Raw genomic sequence first — 19,036 nt, 5'->3', positions numbered from 1 at the left:
TATGTATATAAAGTCCCCACCATCACGGCCTGTCTCTCTCTGTCTCTCTCTTGTCCCAGATTGAGATGGACTTTCATAACCGCCCCCTCACCCACCCACAGTAAATCTCTTGTGTGGTGTGATTTGATCCACCAAGGTACTCTTCCTCGGAAACCCACACCCCATTTATTTATTTATTTGGTTTTTTCGAGACAGGGTTTCTCTGTATTTTTGGAACCTGTCCTGGAACTAGCTCTTGTAGACCAGGGTGGTCTCAAACTCACAGAGATCTGCCTGCCTCTGCCTCCCGAGCGCTGGGATTAAAGGCATGCGCCACCACAGCCTGGCTCTTTTATTTTTTTTTTTTTAACAATTGATTTATTGGGCTGGAGAGATGGCTCAGTGGTTAAGAGCACTGGCTGCTCTTCCAGAGGTCCTGAGTTCAATTTCCAGCAACTATATGGTGGCTCACAACCATCTGTAATGAGATCTGGTGCCCTCTTCCGGCGTGTGGGCATACATGGAGGCAGAATGTTGTATACATAATAAATAAATAAATCTTTAAAAAAACCAATTGATTTATTTGTACTTTATGAGCATTGGTTTTTTGCCTGCATGCGTGTCTATATGAGAGTGTCGGATTCCCTGGGACAAGAATGACGGACAGTTGTGAACTGCCTTGTGGGTGCTGGGTCTTCTGGAAGAGCAGTCTGCCATTTTAACCGCTGAGCCATGTCTTCAGCCTCCAGGGTCAAACCTCTTTTAAACCCAGCAGTTGGAGACGGAGACAGGAGGGTCCCTGTGAATTCAAAGCCAGCCTCCTCTATATAGCAAGTTCCAGGCCAGCCAGGGATGTTACACAGAGAAACCCCAAATCCAAAACAAAACAGTCCTGGATGGACAGACTGGAGGCACAGGTTTGACTGACGAACTTGAGCATTTGGCAAACGCCTCTTGTTATTGGGACCAGTGTCACAGTGTGGCTCTGCCCAGCTTGCCAAAGGCCAGACACCCACAGCAGCTGAAGGAAGGACATTCTGGAAGCCCCTGAAGGGGAGGGGGAGGCTGGGAGAGAGGGAAACCTGACAGGGAACTGGGAGGCTGTGCTCTTCCTGCGGGAACATTCACTCTGGGACACTCTGGGCAGGAGTGTACGGTCACTGTCTTCAGGTCCCCTTGGTCACTGTCCTCAAGTCCTCTTGCTAAGGACGAGGGGGGCACTGGTTGCTGAAGGTAGGTAGGTGGTTTAGACAACCCAGTGAGAGCTAGACCTTGAGTCTGAGAAGTTCAGGAAAAGGGTGTGGCCCTGGGAGGAGGACGTGTTGTCAGGTAGCTCTTTGCTCTGAGGTCGTGGAGGGGCCCAGCCTCATTTCTATATGCAAATTCCTCTGCCGGGATGGGGACGGACATTTGGCCAGCTGCGCCGCGCACACACAGCACCATTTGGGGACAGTTTCTTAGCTTTGTTCCTCAGCACTGACCCGAGACAAGCCTCTTCATTTCACTCAGGACCGAGTTTACTGGGTGCCTGTGCCCAGGGCTGCACAGCCATGCCACACAGAGGGTACATGTCCATAGGGAGAAAAGAATTCTCTTTATTTGTGAATACACTGTTGCTTGTTCACTTTTCTGACTGGGTATTTCAATAACTGCAAGTTTTTTACTATTACAAATTGTGCTAATGAGACATCCTTGTGGGTGTCGCTTGAGGCCCTTCTTGTGGGCGCTGGTGGCATTCAAGGATACCTGGTTTCTGAGGTGATATAGTTCCTGCTCCTGGTAGCATCAGCATCGGGCTGGAACTGGTCCCCATCTGAGTCTGTCCATGTGGTGGGCTTCAGGATGAGAGGCCAGGGCTATAGTTTGCAGAGTAAGAAAAGCTGGATCAAAAGAAACCACCCAGGCACCCATGTCCTGTTCACACCAAGCTTGGAAACAGCCAGGACCACCTAAGCTGCTTTAGTCATGCGGGGAGCAGAGGAAGAGTTCTGGGGACTTTATCTCCTCCATCCTTCTGTCCGTCCCCCGCTTTTATCCCTTCCTTTCCCCATTCTTCCCTCTCCACTTCCTTCTGATCAGGGTGAAATTCTAGCTGTTAGACAAAAGCCAGCATTCCTCAGGAACTCAGGAAGCCGGTTCCCTCTACCAAGGGAGCCATTTCTCTTACCCCTGGCAGAAGAGACAAATGGCTTCTGGGGTGTCTATTAGCGAACCAAAGTGCATGCGGACCCCAGGCTCCCTCAGCGCCACAGGTACCTGCTACACATTTCAGAGTTCCTGCCGGCATACTCCAGACTCCCCTGGTTCAGGAGCCCCCTCCCCCCCAAGGCTACTCATCCTCCTTATAACCCCGCTACCCCAGTCAGGTTCCTCTTTTCATCTTCCTTTCTTTGTCCCCTCTTGATGCGCTCTCCTGTTCCTCACTGTTGGTCCTCTCTGTCCTCCTTCTCACCCCTCCCCCTCATGACAAGTCCAGTCTGCTGGCCACGGTCATCTACTGCTTCCTCCCTCTGCTCTGGACTCTCCCAGAGACCCCGGACTGTTCTCTTCCTCATATCTATGATTAAAAACCTTCCGCTTAGCCATATCTTGGGTCAATCGTGTTGTCAATTTATACACTTCCTATTTCTTTTCTCCATTGTAGGGTGCGGGGCTCATTGTTGTTTATTTGTTCGTTTGAGACGGGAGCTCACCATGTAGCCCTGGCTGGCCTGGAGCTCACCATGTAGCCCTGGCTGGCCTGGAGCTCACCATGTAGCTCTGTCTGACCTGGATCTCACTGTGAAGCCCTGGTTGGCACGGAACTCAGAGACACCTGGACCTCTAAAATAAAAGGCACACACCACCACCTTTGATCCTGTTGCTGGATTTTTAGACAGGTTCTCACTACTACAGCCCAGGTTAGTTTTGAATTCTTGATCTTATATTAACCTCTTACATATGAGATTATAGGGGTACGCCACCTGGCCTGTTCTATTCTGTACACAGGTTAGCAAGCTGTGTTCTTATTTGTGCATGTTGGGCTTTGTATTTTTAGATTTGTATATATATGTGCTTGCCTGCGTGTGTATCTGCACACCACATGCCTGTGTGATGCCCATGAAGGTCAGATCCCCTGGAGCCTGGGTTACAGATGGTTGTGAGCCACTACATGTGGGTGCTGGGAATCAAACCTGGGTCCTCCGGAAGAGCAGCCAGTGCCTCTACCTCCAGCATGCTGGGCTTGAGGGTGTGCACACTGTGATGTCTTAATGCCTTTGAACAAGGGGTCCTTGGTGCTCATTTGTATTGTGCCCCAGACACACCCTGTGGCTGGCCCTGCTCCTCAGACCCCAACTCTGTCTCTAGGGCTGTAGAGTAGGACTTGGTCTTGGGGGGACTTGGACTCTGATGGGGCGGTACAGTCCCACTGCAGCCTCTCGTGGGCACTGACGAGCAGGCGTGTCTGCGGCAGCATCGCTGAGCTGCAGGAAGACCCCAGCCCTGCCCCTCCATTGGCTTCTTTAGGATGTGATACGATACACACCAGAAAGTTTATCATCGTAACCATTTTCTGGTTTTTGTGTTTTGGTTTTTCAAGCCAGAGTTTCTCTGTGGAGTCCTGGCTGGCCTGGAGCTTGCTCTGTAGACTTGGCTGCACTTGTAAAGGTGTGTACCATTAAACATGGCCAAAGCTAGTGTGTGTGTCTAAAGCACGTTTATGCATGTAAGTGTTTTGCTTACATATGTGTGTGTTTATACACGTGTGTGTGTATATGCACGTGTGTGTGTGTGTATGCATGGTGCCAATGAGGTCAGAAGAGGGCATTAGATCCCTTGAATTGGAATTATGGGTGACTTGTAAGTCACCACATGGGTGCTAGGAACGAAACCCAAGTTCTCTGCAAGAGCAGCCAAATCTCCAGTCCCCAGAGCTTTTTTTTTTCCCCCTTGGTTTTGTTTTAATTTTTAAGGTAAGATAAAAATGACAGGAAAGAGCCAGGTATGGCCAGGCAAGCCTTTCTCTCCCAAAAAACCTCAAACGGTAACAAATCCCTACTGAGGAACTTTTGAATTCAGTGATGGCTGCCAGGGTGGGGGGGTCACTTTCTGGGGGTTGTGCTGGTGGACTGATGGCCCTTGTACACAAAGGCAGCACCGCTTACAGTGGGAGGGGCATGCGTTGGTGGGGTCGGGAGGGGAGTGGAAGGGTGGGAGGGGGGAGTCAGGCAGGAATGTAGTCAAGATACAGTGTATGTATGTACATATGTATGTCAAAGAATTAAATACAAATATTAGAAACAAAAACAAACAGAAAAATCCGTGGTGACCCCATTCTCTGTAGAAGGGTCTGGACATATGGCTTCCACCGTCAGAGCCGTGTCCAGGGACGCACGGCACACATACCCTCCATGGTCTGTTCTTCTAGCTCCTTCCATCTCCACGGATCCTCAGCCATGGCCAAGGGGGGCTGTGGAGGTGATACCACCCCCACAGTCCAGTGTTTCCCCGCCAGGGTTTGCTTTCAGTTTCACGTACTGGTAAGACATGTGGCTGGGGACTCAGGTATAATAAGGAAGTTGTCAACTGAAACTGCGCTTGTTTCTCCTCATCGCTCCAGTAGCTGAACCAAGCTTCCTATCTCTGGCACAGCCCAGAGGAGCTGGAAGCAGTCTGGGAGGGCAGCGACAGGTGGGGCAGTTGGGCCAGCCCTGCCCTCTGGTTGGCTACCTGTGAGCTCAGCTCTGGGAAGCAATGACATATATAACCCAGAAGCTCTGAGCCCCTCTGAACATTTCCAGCCACCTGTAGCAGCTGCTTCTTCTCCCTGGAGACATCAGACCCAAGCCTCAAAGGACTTCTACTTAACAGGGGACAATGCCCCGCTCCAGGAATCCCAGCCCGGGGAAGTCCTGGGACAACGGCGACTTCCGTGGTTTGAGGTGGGTTGAATCCTCTCCTTGTGAACCTGGGCAATGGGTGGATATTTCAGGGTCCTGAAGGAAGCTAGACGTAAGAGTAATAGACCCTAATTCCAGACCTGGCTCTGCTTCTTGTTTGCTCTTCCTTTCTTTCTTCCTTCCTTCCTTTTTTTTTTTTTTTTTTTAATTTTTGTTTTTTCAAGACAGAATTTCTCTATGTAACAGTTTTGGCTGTCCTGGAACTCACTCTGTAGACCAGGCTGGTCTTGAACTCACAGAGATCCACCTGCCTCTGCCTCCCATGTGCTGGGGTTAAAGGTGTATGCCATTACCGCTGGGCTCTTTTTTCTTATTTTTAAAAAGATGGAAAAGGGGCCAGCAGGATGGCTCAGCAGGTACAGGCGCTTGCTGCCTGACAGACAGCCTGAGTCCAGTCCCTGGAACCACAGAAAGGAGAAAGGAAGGATAACCCCTCTGACCGCCACATATGTGTCCCATGTGCCGTGCCACCCCCCCACATACCCGCACCCCTCCACCCCACACATACACCACACAAACAATGCCCACCTCACATCACACCCCTGCACCACAGACATACACAAACACACACAGACATACACACACATACATGTACACACATGAGCACATACATATACATGGAAGAGAGAATTGAGGCCAGTCTAGCTGACCTACCTCAGTGCTCTGTGACTGCTGAAGGGTCTCCTGGGACCCAGGTCAGTGGGACCCAGATCAGCGGGACTCAGGCCAGTCTAGCTGACCCACCGCAGTGCTCTGTGACTGCTGAATGGTTTCCTGGGATCTTCGTGTGTTCAGGAAAGCACTGATCTCTCTGGAACTGCAGAGGTTGAAGCCCTGGCAGGAGCCCCTGCCCACTCGCCTCTGCCCCTGGCCCCCACAATGTACTAGGACCAGCTGGGAGCATCAGAGAAGGATGCTCCGATGTGAGGGACTCAGGGATCTCCAATAGATCTGGGGTAATTGGGGAACAGGCCCAATCAGTAAGGGGTTTGGGACTTCCTTTCAGTTATGTAAAGAAAGACTGCCACAGCTCTGGTTGAGTTCCCTCAGACTCTGCCCTGTGCAGGAAGGGTCCTCAGCAGTTTCAGGAAAACCTGCCAGGATGGGTCTGGAGGATTCCCACGCTACAGGGAGTGGACTTGGCACTTTGCAGGGCCCATGTGTTGTAGGAACCCAAGAAAGACCCCACAGAAAAGATGGAGACCTTGAACTGTCACGTTTGACAAGTGGGGCCAGGCGCGGCGCAGGACAGGCCCGGTGTTTCAGGAGAACGAGACCACCATGTGTCCCGTTCCGGGCATGGCAGCGGAGGCTCAGGGGTCTCTGAGGGATGTGGAAGGCAGGAGCTGTGAGAGGAGCCGCGCTGTTGCCGGAGTCCGAGTGATGGATGCGCAGTTAGGAAGGTTCAGAGCCCGACTGAGAGCTGCGGGTCACAGGGACCCATGAGGGACAGCGTGAGCGCAGCCTAGCCACTGGCCGTGGGGTTGTGAGGCCCACTCTGGGTTCACAGTCTTGTGTCTGGGGTACATGTGTCCACTGCACACACATGTGTGTTTAGAAAATGTTGCGTGGTGTAGGAGTGAGAAGACAGGGTTTGGAATGGGACGGTGGCTGGGGGTGGGGAGGGGAGGGGGTGGGGAATATTCAGGCCTAGCTCTCTGCTCCCAGCACGGGGACTTTGGCCGTGTGTCAGTGGCCCAGGACCTCAGTCCCCCATGTCAGATCGTCTGATTCATGGGGCACTGAGGTCACAGAGGTGAAAGGGCTCACAGTGTGTTTGTGTATAATTATGTATTTGTTCTGTAAATCCCCAGGACCTGCCTGGCCAGGGGTGGGAACAGCAGGGAAGCTGCTGGCCAGGCATCCCTATGGATCTTAGTTGTAGGCCAGCGGCAAGCTTGGCCGTGCGATTTTAGCCTCTTATACTCGAAACAGACAGTATTGGACGTTCTGAGTTAGGGCAGGCTGACAGTGTGCACGCTGTGTTCCTCAAGGCCTTCCGTGGCTTCTGTGAGGTGATGTGTGTCGAATGCCTACAGGGGCGGAGGAGGGAGCACTTTGTGGCATGAGAGAAACAGGCCAGGCAAATATAACGATGAGGTCAGAGTTCAGTTTAGAAAACATGCCAAACACAGCCTCGTGCTGGGGACACCCGTGCCAGCTTGGTGTGCCTTCTCTGGTCCTTTGCGGCTGTGAAATGAGTCACGGGAGCCTGTAAGATCTGGGATCTGTGCATCACCAGGCATTTCTGGCTAGAGTGGACTTTGTTCTGAAGGCTCCTCTCGGCCATGCCAATAAATATGTTTACACCAACGGCCGGGTTTCTATGCAATATAGCTGGGTTGTTATGGGTTCCTGGTCTTGGCCAGGGCAGGATTCCCCTACAGTCAGGCCAGACTTGGGTGCAAAACTAAGAAACAGGGAAGGAGAGAGTTAGTTGTCCGTGATGACTCTAGATAGGAACACCTAGAAAGATGAGTGGCCGTGTAACACGGGAGGTGGGTCACTGTCTTCTCAGGGAAACAGACTATCCCCAGAAGAAGGCCTCTCTGGAAGAGTGTTTCTAGAACATTCCAAAGAAGGAGCAGGCAGAGGGGCCAGGGGAGAGTAGAGACCAGTTCAGTCAGTTGAAAGCACCTGAAAAAAAGCTGCCGGGAGGTGTTCATGGCGCCAAAGGCCAGGACACCTTGGGCAGGAGGCTGGCAAGTAAGAAGAGGGCCTGGGCTTGAAGGTCAGGAGGTCTCGGGAAACTTGGGAAGAGTTGTGGGCCTGTGTGGATGCAGTGAAGTCAGGCAGCAGGAAGAGGCTGGGTTCATCTCCACTGCTGGGGAAAACTGTTTCCATAGCAACCTTTCTTTCAGCTGAGTGGGGATGCGCCCCTACCTCCTGTGGGATGGAGCCCTGGGCCAGCCACCTCAGGGAAGAAGAGGGGCCTGAGCCGAATAGGGGGTCCTATCAGTGACTGCTTCCATGGTTTGGTCGACCAGCTGTCCTGGCTGACAGAAACCCTGACCACTGTTTGGTCAGGCTCGGCTTCCTTCAATCTCATTAACATAATCAAGTCCACTGGTCTAAATTTGACTTCTCCTGAGTCCGCACACCCTCTAGCCCCAGCTTTATCAGTTTAAACACCAGAATATCCTGTTTTAGCTGTACATTAAGTCCCGCTCAAACATATGTGCTAAAAACATAAATATGACTTATAGAAACGTAAAGAGCTTGCTGCCCTGAGTATGAAACAGGCCAGGTCATGGTGTGACCATATACCTCAGGAGACTGAGGCGTGGCCGAGAGATGGAGGCTAACCTGGGCTACGTTATGAGAACTTGTCTCTAAATCAACAATGAAGAAAAGGGAGAAAGGAAGGCGGGAGGGAGGCAGCAGCACCCAGAGCCCCGCTCCCCTCACCTGCTCTCCTCACGGCTGCAGCAGCTTGGGTCCTAGCTGTTCCTGAACCTTCGGGTGTAAAAGAGACTCAGGGGCCAACCAGGCGCTTGTGCTTGGTTTTTCTCTGTGGGCTGCAGTTCTGGCCTTTGATTCTCGGATCAACCACAGTTGCGGTTGCGCACAGTGTGGGGAAGGAGGAGCGCGGGGGTCCAGTTTCTGCTGCGGCAAAGGTCTCCTGAACAGTTACCTATTTTAGAGTCGCAAACCCAAAATCTTCTGGGGATGTGCGCCTCTGGGCCGCTCCGGCCGTGCTACAAGCCAGCTGGAGAATCTGGTTCCATTTCCTTCTCTGAAAAATGGGGGTGGTGACCCCCTTCCCTGTGGGGTTGTCGTTAAACAAGATGGAAGTTTTAAATCGTCACCAGGGGAGGGTGGCCACACAGCATGGGAGGTGCGTGAGTGCAGGGGGGCACGGATCAGTCTTCGACTGACCTCTCCTGAGCAAGCTGTTTGCTTTGGTTTTAGCCCAATGGAGACCCGGAGGGGCCCGAAGAAGCCTCCCACAGATAAGAGAACCCAATCCTTGGACCGGCAGGTTCTCAAGGACTCGGAGTCCGCGAACTCCAAGTACTCCTCTGGGCCCACCCACAGGAAGGTGCTTCGGAGGACAGCCAGCGATGAGACCAGAGGTTCTGGGAGCCCCTATCACGTTGCAGAGGCCCAGGAAGCTGTGGTCGCAGCGCCCCCTCTAGGAGAAGGGAGCGAATTTCTCCCCTGTGAGCAGGGGCCCCTAGAAAGCACTAAGAAAGAGAGGCCCCCAAAGCAAGCCCAGCAGAGCTGGATTAGCATGTTCCTGAATATCCTGTTCCTGAGGTTTGATCTAGAGGAGCCCAGAGAAAAGGGCAGCAAGAAATCAAAGGGGAAAGGAGAGACCAAGCTCTCAGAGGCAACGGAGGAGCCAGCCGTCAGGAAGAAATCCCAGGAGAAGAGGACCAGCCGCAAGAAACCCACTCACAAGAAGCCTGCTCCTGAAGAGTCTACAGGGCTCCAGAACCCAGAGGCAGGAGGCCACGAGAACTTACTGCCCAGCTTAGCTTCGTCCCACGCCACCGAGGAGGCTAACCTGGGGCTGATCTGCAGGGGTGAGCAGACTATTGTGTCCCACCCTCAAGGACCAGGGTGCCCCAAGTTTGTCTACTAAATGTTCTCCACTGAGGTCAGATGTGGACAGTGGGGGACACTTCTATGAGGTTGAATGGCTGAACACTTGAGACCAACCCATCGGGGTGCCACCCTCCCATATACTGCAAGGTTAGGGCTGGTGACACCCCTCTGGGCCTTAATGTGCCCTCCGGACCTTCTACAAAAACAGATAAAATGGTCGCTGTCTCATGGGTCGACGCAGCTCATACAAAAGCAAGTGCAATGAGATTTGGGGAGGAGTGGAAGTAGGTGACCTCTTGCCCCACAGGTCTATGGGTGCCGGCCAGGTGCTCTGTCTAGACCCTGCCCCTGAAGAACAAATCTGCTATGGTGGTTTTTGCAATGGCCGTCCCTGGAGCCTTTGAGTCCTCCATGGTGAAGGAGAGAGCAGGCGTCCCGCCCCAGGCGTCCCTGCTGCTGGGGATGGGGAGTGACGTCTCCTCCACTCCTAGAGGCCTCAGCTGTGTGCTGGAGGCTTCTGTGTAGCCACAGACTCTGATGGGAAGGAGGCTCCGGGGAGAGCTGGAGGGAGGGGATCCTGGCCTGAGACACCCCCCCCTTCACTGGGAAATCCTAGCCAATGTCTGATGGGGTGAGGCTGGGGGCTGAATTGTTACTCGGTGGAATCCACACCACCTGTGGGTTAACGAGGTCGGGAGAATGTCATTAACCCAGACTCTGCTCATTTGACTTCCAGAGAGACCAGAGTCTGAGATCCCCCAGGCCTTGCCCACCGAGGGAGGCCATGATGAATCCTCAGAGAGTTCTGCCCAAGCCGCAGGTCCCCCATCAGAAGAGGACCCTCAGCAGCCTGACCGTGAGTTACAAATGTCTAGGGTCCTTCTTTCCTTATGGGTAAGAGACTGCACCAAACTAGAGGGGCCACTCAGGGTGAGTCCACACACACACACACACCCCTTTCATGTCTATCTTGCCGCTTCTGGCACTGGGTGCTTATTTTCGAGTCTGAGAGGAAGGCAGAGGTTCCAGAAAGGCAGCTGGCAAGTACTCCTGCCTCCGAGTCAACAAGAATATGCCTTTGTTTTCAATCTCTCAAATGTACTTAAAAATATAGAGGAGAGAGCTGGAGGAGATGGCTCAGAGGTTAAGAGCACTGACTTTTTCCAGAGGTCCTGAGTTCAATTCCCAGCACCCACATGGTGGCTCACAACCATCTGTAATGAGATCTGGTGCCCTCTTCTGGCATCCAAGGGTACGTGTAGACAGACACTGTGTACATAATAAATAGATAAATAAAGATATAAAAAAATATAGAGGAGAGGGGCCAGGAGTGTAGCTCAGTTGGTAGAGAGCTTGCAGGCACACACAAGGCTGGCATTACGTCCCCAGCAGCGCATAAATGGGGTGTGGGGTGTACGCCTGTAAGACTAGCACTGGGGAGGTGGAGGCAGGAGGTTACAGATTCAAACCCACCCGGCAGTGGTGACACAGGCGTTTAATCCCAACACTTGAGAGGCAGAAGCAGGCAGATCTCTATGAGTTTGAGGCCAGCCTGGTCTACAGAGCAAGTTCTAGGATAGCCAGGGCTAAGCAGAGAAACCTTGTGTAAAGCAAAACAAAACAAAAAAAAGAAGTTCAAGGTCACTTGTTACACAGTGCCTGCGGAGATCAGTTTGAGCCACAGGAGATCCTTCTCACCTATCATCTGTCTGTCCGTCTGTCTGTCTATCATCTATCTGCCATCTATCAATCATCTATCTAATCTATCTTATCTATTTGTCTATTTACTACACCTCTACCTACCTATCAAGTAGGCACTGAAGGTATAGTTAGGCAGGGACTCTACTTAGTGCGTAAGAGGCCTTGGGCTTAAATAAATAAAGCAGATATACGTAATAACGGAAAGAATGGTCCAGTGGCCACACTAGGAGCTGTCACACTGCTTTGAAGCATTTTCTCTCAGAGCCATAGGGAATAAAAAGACATTTCATCTCTACGGACTTGAACAGTGCACAATCCAGACACCTTCACCGCCCCTAACCGATCCTAACACACCCTCCTCATCTAATCCTCTAAAAAGCTGGACCGTGCAAGAGGTAGAAAGACTTTTCTGTGTCCAGTTTGTAAGACATTCGGTTTATAGTGGCCTCATAGGCTGCGTCAGGAAACCGGAAGCCAGGGGGACTGAGGGGCAGAGACTCTACAGCTAGCCCAGGCACAGAGGCTCTCTTGTGCTTGACTTTTGTGCAAGCAGACCTTTGACACACGGCTAGTGGAGCAGGCACACCCCCCCCTCCCCCCGGGAATATTCTCCGGCATGACATGCAGCGGAGGTGATTATGCGGCAGGGCCACTGTGACCCGATGTGCCAGCCAGTGTCTTCTCTGAGCCTTAGGCTGGGGATCTGACATTTCTACAGACCCCTGGGAATGGCGTAGGCTGGAAGACTTGGGGTCAGCCTGGGAAATGTTTCTGAGTCCTGTTTCTTGTTTGATGTCTGGACAACCTCTGAGAGAGACGGGGTGCAACTGTGACCCACATTTCACAGGGACAGTTCTAAAGACCCAGAGAGGGTAAAGAAACGCAGCCATTACTCACTAACCACAACACTGATATTGTTGAAGCTCAGTTAGCAGGGCAGACTGAATTCCCTACGTAAAATGTCATGCTTTGGGCTGTTCCACCAAGGCTGACGACCTGAGTTCAATTCCCGGAACCCACATAATAGAAGGGGAGAACAGACTTCCCAAAATTGTGCCCTGACCCACATGTGAACTGCTTCTCTTTTCCTTAATAAAAAAAATTAAAAATTAATTTAAAAAAATGTAAAAAGTCATACTTTGGCTTCCCTGTGACTAGGGGTGGTTAGTTGGGGGACATGGGGCTTTCCCTTTAATGAGTGGTTGTGGATGCCCGAGAGAACCATGGCCTCGTTCACACTGGGGGTCCAGATCCCAACGCTGCCGGTGTACTTAGGAGTGGTGGGACCCGTGCTCTCTTGCAGAGGAGGAGCTCATCTGGAAGATCGTGGAGCTGCTCAAGAGAGCAGGGGACCGTCTGGAGGAAGAGGTGAGGCGCTGGCATCAGAGACCACCTGCAGGGCTCCTGCAGCTTCCGGTTCGTGCCCCGCCTGCCCTTCCTTCCCTGTTAGCCCCACTCACACCCCCTGTCTGGGGTTGCCTTGACCCTCTCCCCAAGGTCAGGCTCCTGATTCGCGTACTCTCCTCCTCCACAGCCAGCGCAAGTCCCTCAGCCGGAAGTGGCTCCACAGAAGCCAACACCGCCCCCCAGGAAGAAATCCCAGGAAAAGAAGCCCACCCTGAAGAAAGCCTTGTCCCTCAAGAAGCCCGCCTCCGAGGAACCCAAGAGAGTGGCTGTAGCCACTGCCCTTGGCCCAGAAACCCGACCCAAGAGGCCCAGCTTCCTACCCCTGTGTCTTAGTGGCCAGCGACTTTCCGCCTCCAGCAACCTTGGTGAGCAGGCTCGGGCAGTTGTCATAGCAACAGTGGCCTCCTTCCAGCCCTGAAATCTTCCCAGGGCTGGGATTGGCCAGTTTCATTCTGATGTCCACACTAGGCCTTGAGCAGTGTGGAGAGGGTTGGGGATGGAGAAGGGACAGGGACGGAAGCTAGTCACTTCCATACGGCCTCACTTGGGTGCAGACAGCACACCTGAGCCCTTGATGGGACTGTATGCCAAGACCTCAGCCACCGCCATCTCTGAGCAGGGCTGGGGATGTTTTCGTGACAGAACTGGAGACAGAGGGCCTGGGCTCCCAGCTACCTTTTCTTTTCCCTCTTAATATGTGTGGATGTTTTGCCTACATGTATGTCTGGGTACCATGTGCATGTCTGGCATCTGTGGAGGCCAGAGGTGGCATCGGACACCCTGGAGCTGGGGTTACAGATGTTTGTGTCTCAGATTGCCCTCTGTGTCCTACTGTCTGTCTGTGTCTCAGTTTGTCTTAGGCAGTGAGGAAGCTGGGTGCAGGGGTGAGGAAGCCGGGTGCAGGGGTGAGGCGATGTGGTCATAGTCATGTGACTCATCAAAGCTGGCGCCAGAGTTACAGGGACAAGGACCGATCACATGACTAGGAGAGTTTCTGGCTTAGAGAGCATGTGTCTGGAGTCATAAGAGGATAGATTTTCATGCAAGACTGTTTAGGTCATGGACCTTCATTAACGTCTCGGAGCCAGGCATCTTTTGTCCCCTAGTGAACCAGGAGCTCAGTAGAGAGACCTGTGGAAAGGGGAAAGGGCAGAGAAACAGGGGGAACACAGCTCTGGGGGCTGCAGAAAGCCAAGCAGAGCCCCTGACCTGGCACAGCCCAGAAGTTAACTGAGCCCAACAGAACCCGAGGGCAAAGTACACTGGCACCTGCCTGGGCTCAGCGCCAGCCGTTGGACGTGGCCACACACTTAACTGCTCTTTCTCCTTTCCAGACTCAGAGGAGCCCGGATTCCACGAGGTCCAATCTGTAGATCCCGGATGCTCACATCCCCCTGAGTACCACACCCCAGCTGCGTGTCAAGGACCAGCAGAGAGGTCACTGAGGGACAGAGCCTATGAATCCAGTTAGTACCCTGCCCCTCAGAGACCCCCTCAGAGACCTCCTCAGAGACCCTGTTGTAACTCTGCCATCTGAAGAAGAGAAACTGAGGCAGAGAGGGGGAGGCTGAGGCCTGTTTCAACCTCCCTTGGGAAAGCGGCAGGCTGTGGGGACAGCATGGGCCCTGAGCACCCTTCCTCGGCTGGCCTCGGTTTCCTCATTTGGCAAGGGTGGGCTTTGCGAGTTGCTGGGGTTCCTGAGCCATGGTCTGTGAGGAATGGGAGGTGGTGTGGACAGGTTGCCTCAGCTACTGTGTGCTGTCGTTCCCGTTAGGGTGGCCAGCTTGAGAGTTGGGCTGAGGACAGAAAGGGGAAGAAGTATTTTTATCACTATCGTTGGCGGAGCCAGGCCTGGATGTGAAATACTGTCAGGTCCACACACTTGGAGACCTCTGGGGGCCTGGGGGGCTGGGAAGATAGCAGGCAGTGTTAGTGCCTCAGAAGCACGAGGGCCTACGTTTGCACGCTAGCGTGTACGTGCAAAGAGGAGCAACGGAAGGGCTGGGGTGTGCGGACCTGCACCGAGGATGTGAGTGCGGGTCACGGAGGCTTTTGTAAGAAACCCTGTCCTTTTCTTAGGAGAATTCAGGCGGAAGATCCTGGTCCTATTTAAAAACTCAGAGGAACAGAAGGGAGAGCAGGTGAGACTCCTTCCCCCGCTATCCTGATCTTCGGGGGACCCCCACGCCCCTTTGCTTCATTTTAAGCCCTGTACTGGCCTCCCCCAGACCTCACTCCCCAGTTCCAAATGCCATCATCCCCCACTGGGTTACACTGTCTAGGCCATAGTTTACCTTTGACCTTCTTGAAGTTAAGGACCTTGCCTCAGTTTCTCTCTTCCTCCCCATAGCAAGCTCATGTCCAGGAGGCAGAGGAAGCTGGAGAAAACTCCACTCCCAAGATGAAGTCACACAGGAAGAAGTCGAATCTCCGGCGGGCCTTTTCCCTCAAGAAACATGGCTCCAAGGATTCCAAGAGAACAGAGGCTTCGGGGACTCCCAGTGCTGCCAGCCCGGAGGCCCGGCTACCCAAGAAGCACGGCTTTCTGCCCACGTGTGTCAGTGGCCACAGAGCTTCCATCTCCGGGGACCCAGGTGAGCAGGCTTCCTGCTGTGGGAAGAGTGGGGGCGGGCAATTTTCAGCAGGACACCCACCAAAAAACTCAGAGTTCCCTCTTCTTAAAAACAAAGGCGTTGCTAGATCTGTGATTGTCTTTAGATGTCTCCAGGGGACACTGACAGAAACAGACCAGGGGACTGTTGGATGGGACGCACTAAAGAATGAGGCCCATTGCTGTGCCCTGGTAGCCTGGTATTATTCCAGTGCCTGCTGTATATACACTAACACAGTACCTTCTCATTTGACCCGGGAGGTCCGTCTTATGATTCCATTTGTCAGCGGGGAAGGTGGAGTTCAGACTGACCGGGCTGTGATTTTGCTGGGGGGGAGCAATGGCCTTGTCCCTATGCTTTTTCAACTGCAGACCGAGGAAGGCAGAGGCCAGAGAGGGAACACTGAGATCCCCTGAGGAGGAGGGCAGGGTCAGGGCCTCCCTAGGACTGGGATAGACGGCAAGTTCATCTCCATTTTCTGTGCAGAAGACCCCGAGTTCCAGAAGCTGGCGGCTGCAGGAGGGGAACCAGCCGGGTCCCCAGAAGCTCCTTTCCGGTCTAGAAGAGTCACACCAGATGAGCAGCCTCTGCCTCTACCAGAGGGAGCCTCGGAATCTAGTCAGTATATCCTGCGCCCACAGAGATAGTTTCTGCCAGCTCCTCTCACACACGATAACCCAGGCTAAGTAGGGATTGCTTCTAGGGGTAGAGAAAGCAGCTGAACCCCGCCTCCAGAGACCTTACAGTGGGGACAGGGACCATCCGTGTGCTCTTTAAACTGGGGCTCCTGGGTGAAGGCCCAGACGAGGCTTTGGGGGCATTAGTCCATTTCACTGCTGTACGCAGTTCCGCCTTGGTCCGACTTGAGCTCCCAACGGCTTGTAATGACCTCCCCGTGGGTTTCTTACATACCTCAGCTCAAACCGGCAACAAGGGCCTGATGACCCAACTGAGTGGTCCTCCTGTTGTGGCAGCTGGTAGCTGGTCACCCCGAGTGCAAGTCTCCATTCCCGACGTTAGGAGCCCTCAGTTTCCCCGAGTGTCAGGTTGGAGCCGAGTGCGGTCACAGATGGAGGGAACATGGATCTTTATCTGGTCAGCTGTACTGCTGTGGCAGGTAGTCTGTCGTGGGCACCAGGTGCCGCAGAGACAGCTTCTCATCCTTCTTCTCTTCCCTCAGAGGAGTCCATCATCCAGAAGTTGGTGGAAGGTCTCCAAGAGGTGGACGACGAGCTAGGAAGGCAGGTGAGTGCCCCTCAAATTCTCTAGGAGGATGCTGGGGCTCATGCACCCTCCTCTGATACCCGTGTCCTCCTTCTCAGTGACCTTGGTTGTGTCCCTGAACCTCGCAGAGCCTCAGCTGTCTCCCCGGCAAAACAGGGATAATTCCTGCTTGACCAGTGCCTGTGTAGAGAACGCCTAAGGCCTGCACGCACGGCAGGTGAAGAGAATGTTGATTTAAGATAACAGGACGCAGGCAGGCTAGGGCGATGGCTCAGCAGTAAGAGCCTGAGTTCAAAGCCCGAGCACACATGTAAAAAAGCCAGACATGGCCTCGTGCCCCTGTAAGCCCAGAGCTGTATGGGGGTGATGGCACACACACCAGAATGTCAGAATGTTCAGTGGCTCCCCAAGCCAAATCCCCAGCACCCCAAGACCTGGCACCGTCCAACCCTTCAGATCCTGCTGCAAGGACACTTTCCGCCATTGCAGCCACGATCCAGTTCTTACAAGCTTGTAGCTTACCTGCCCGTGACCAGCAGTCTCCCCGAGGGCCACAGGCAGGGCCTGTGTGAGAGAGTGAAGGTGCCACAGCTTTCAGCCCCAGGACACCTGCATCTCACCACCTAGTGACCCAGAGACCCTGCAACCATGTGCAGCAGGGAGAAGTTAACACTGAGCACCTCCACCATGGTTGCTGGGAGTGAGGGTCTGAAGACCCCAGCCCTCCCTAAGATGCATCCACACACCCATGGTCTGGGCCTCCTGTCCTTATACCCCGTCAGTGTGCCCCCAAATCTCAAACCACAGGGGACCCAAGTCTTTGTTTTGGGGAGGTCCCCTGTCCCCCAGGAGACCCCGGCTGCCATATCCAGATATGAAGAAAAGGAGAGAGGTGCTAAGCGGCCATTAAATGTTCTGCATGAACTGTCTTGCTTCTACCCCTAATCATTTTGGAGAGGGGATCTGGTCTCCCCCATTTTTATAGCCAAAAAGAGGCTCAGAGGGACACGTTCTGCGTGGAGCAATATGCACGTGACTTCAGTTTTTGCTGTGCCCTGCAGCCGTGGGCCATTCCTGTACAGCGAGAGTGGGCGGTGAAGGGATTTAATGAAGGGGTGCTCGCAAAGGATACTAGGGAGCAGGCTGGGGTGGCAGGGACTCTGCCAGCAGCGTTGACGACCTCCACTCTTGTTCCAGATCCGGCAGTACCCCAGCTTCAGGAACTTTTTCAATCAGTTCTCGGAAGCCTCCCTCAGGAAGCTAGTGGCCACCTTAGAGAGACAGAAGGCCCGCCTCTCAGAGGAAGATGGGAGCCTCGTCAACAGACCCCCACCGTGCGCCTTTGGCTCACTGAACAAGTTTGCTGCCAACCACAGCTGTGCCATCTGCACCCTCATGCAATCCAGAGGCCAATACCAGGGCCACAGTTATGCCCACTTCCTGTCCAGGAAGGCCCAGCAGGTGAGAGTCAGGGGAGGGGCATCACTGGGACACAAGGGACTAGTGGGGTCTTCTGACTTTTCTGATATGCTCAATCAGACTCTAAAGTCTTCTCTCAAAATAACCTTTATTTGTTGTGTGTGGGCACGTGCACACGTACCATGCATGTGAGTGCCATAGCACACATGTGGAGGTCAGGGGTCAACTTGTAGGAGTTGGCCCTCTCCTGCCATGTGGGTCCAGCCTTAGTGGCAAGTGCCTTTACCTGCCGAGCCATCTTTCTGGCTCCTCAGTCAGACTGTTTAGGCTTCAGTCAAATGCCACCTCCTTGCCGCAAACTCCTGAGAGAGTTCTAAACCTCAAGGACAGAATTAAGCGGTAGTCAAATGTCAAAGGACTGGCAGGCAGCCAATGCAGGTGAAGCCAGCAGGTGGCGGATGCAGTGTGGATTATCAGACTTGAGATTGTAGCTGAGATGGAGGGACTGGGGACAATGGGGTATGGTGGGGGAGGGCTGCAAAGGCTAGTGGACCCAGCGTGGGTGTGGATAGAGGCATAGGAAGCTTGCTGTTTGCAGAGTGGGACCTGCTGACTGGCTGTGGCTCTCCCCCTCCCAGGACAACATGAGTCTGGATTGTCAGAGTCCAGACTGAAGGCCGCATCTTATACCCAAGTTCTTCTGGACTAGCCAGAGTCAGCAGCTTTGGCTAGAGACCCAAGGACACTGCAGGATGGCCCGGTTCTGGACTTCCCCAACACACCTGGAGACGAGTGTGGACAACGACCCTCTGTGCAGTTGACACCGCCCGAGACGGCTTTTCTTCCGGGAAGTTGGCCCCAGAGGCCATGTTGGGGGTGGGCAATGGGTAGGGAAGTGGGTTCCATCCACAGAACCTAAGGTGAGGTCGCACCTCTGCAATCCACCATCATGAAGGAGGCTGACTGAGGGTGGCGGTGGCGCACGCCTTTAATCCCAGCTCTTAGGAGGCAAAGGCAGGTGGATCTCTGTGAGTTCGAGGCCAGCCTGGTCTATAAGAGCTAGTTCCAGGACAGGCTCCAAAGCCACAGAGAAACCCTGTCTCAAAAACAAACAACAAACAAAAACCAAAACTGCCATCTGCCAGATCCAGCTTTCAATGAGTCTTAGCTGGGGCATGTGTGTGTTGTCTGTGTGTGTGTGTG

At 53.4% G+C, this 19,036-nt stretch overlaps 1 protein-coding gene across 3 annotated transcripts; it reads left to right on the top strand.

Moving 5' to 3' along the window:
• Positions 1 to 4,667: 4,667 nt before the first annotated feature.
• On the top strand, positions 4,668 to 19,030 carry Bnip5 (BCL2 interacting protein 5). 3 transcript variants are annotated; one of them, XR_007592040.1, is made up of 12 exons: positions 4,668 to 4,901; positions 8,832 to 9,448; positions 10,207 to 10,326; positions 12,475 to 12,587; positions 12,706 to 12,943; positions 13,913 to 14,044; positions 14,658 to 14,719; positions 14,929 to 15,172; positions 15,677 to 15,808; positions 16,371 to 16,435; positions 16,513 to 16,631; positions 17,612 to 17,733. XR_007592040.1 is itself a non-coding variant. In XM_050143965.1 (12 exons), exons 1-12 carry the CDS (start codon positions 4,837 to 4,839, stop codon positions 18,505 to 18,507), a joined length of 2,040 nt encoding a protein of 679 aa, XP_049999922.1. In that variant the 5' UTR covers positions 4,669 to 4,836; the 3' UTR covers positions 18,508 to 19,030. The 3 variants fall into 3 exon arrangements, 2 of the variants coding, with proteins under 2 accessions (XP_049999922.1, XP_049999913.1); XM_050143965.1 differs by lacking the exon at positions 16,513 to 16,631 and adding an exon at positions 18,472 to 19,030 and having other exon boundaries at positions 4,669 to 4,901; positions 12,475 to 12,539; positions 17,612 to 17,875; XM_050143956.1 differs by lacking the exon at positions 16,513 to 16,631 and adding an exon at positions 18,472 to 19,030 and having other exon boundaries at positions 4,669 to 4,901; positions 17,612 to 17,875.
• Positions 19,031 to 19,036: the final 6 nt, after the last annotated feature.

The sequence above is a fragment of the Alexandromys fortis genome, unplaced genomic scaffold (genome assembly GCF_014885135.2).
Source record: "Alexandromys fortis isolate MF-2015 unplaced genomic scaffold, M_Fortis_MF-2015_v1.1 scaffold_9, whole genome shotgun sequence".
NCBI lineage: Eukaryota > Metazoa > Chordata > Mammalia > Rodentia > Cricetidae > Alexandromys > Alexandromys fortis.
This window is presented reverse-complemented; position numbering and strand designations above follow the sequence as displayed.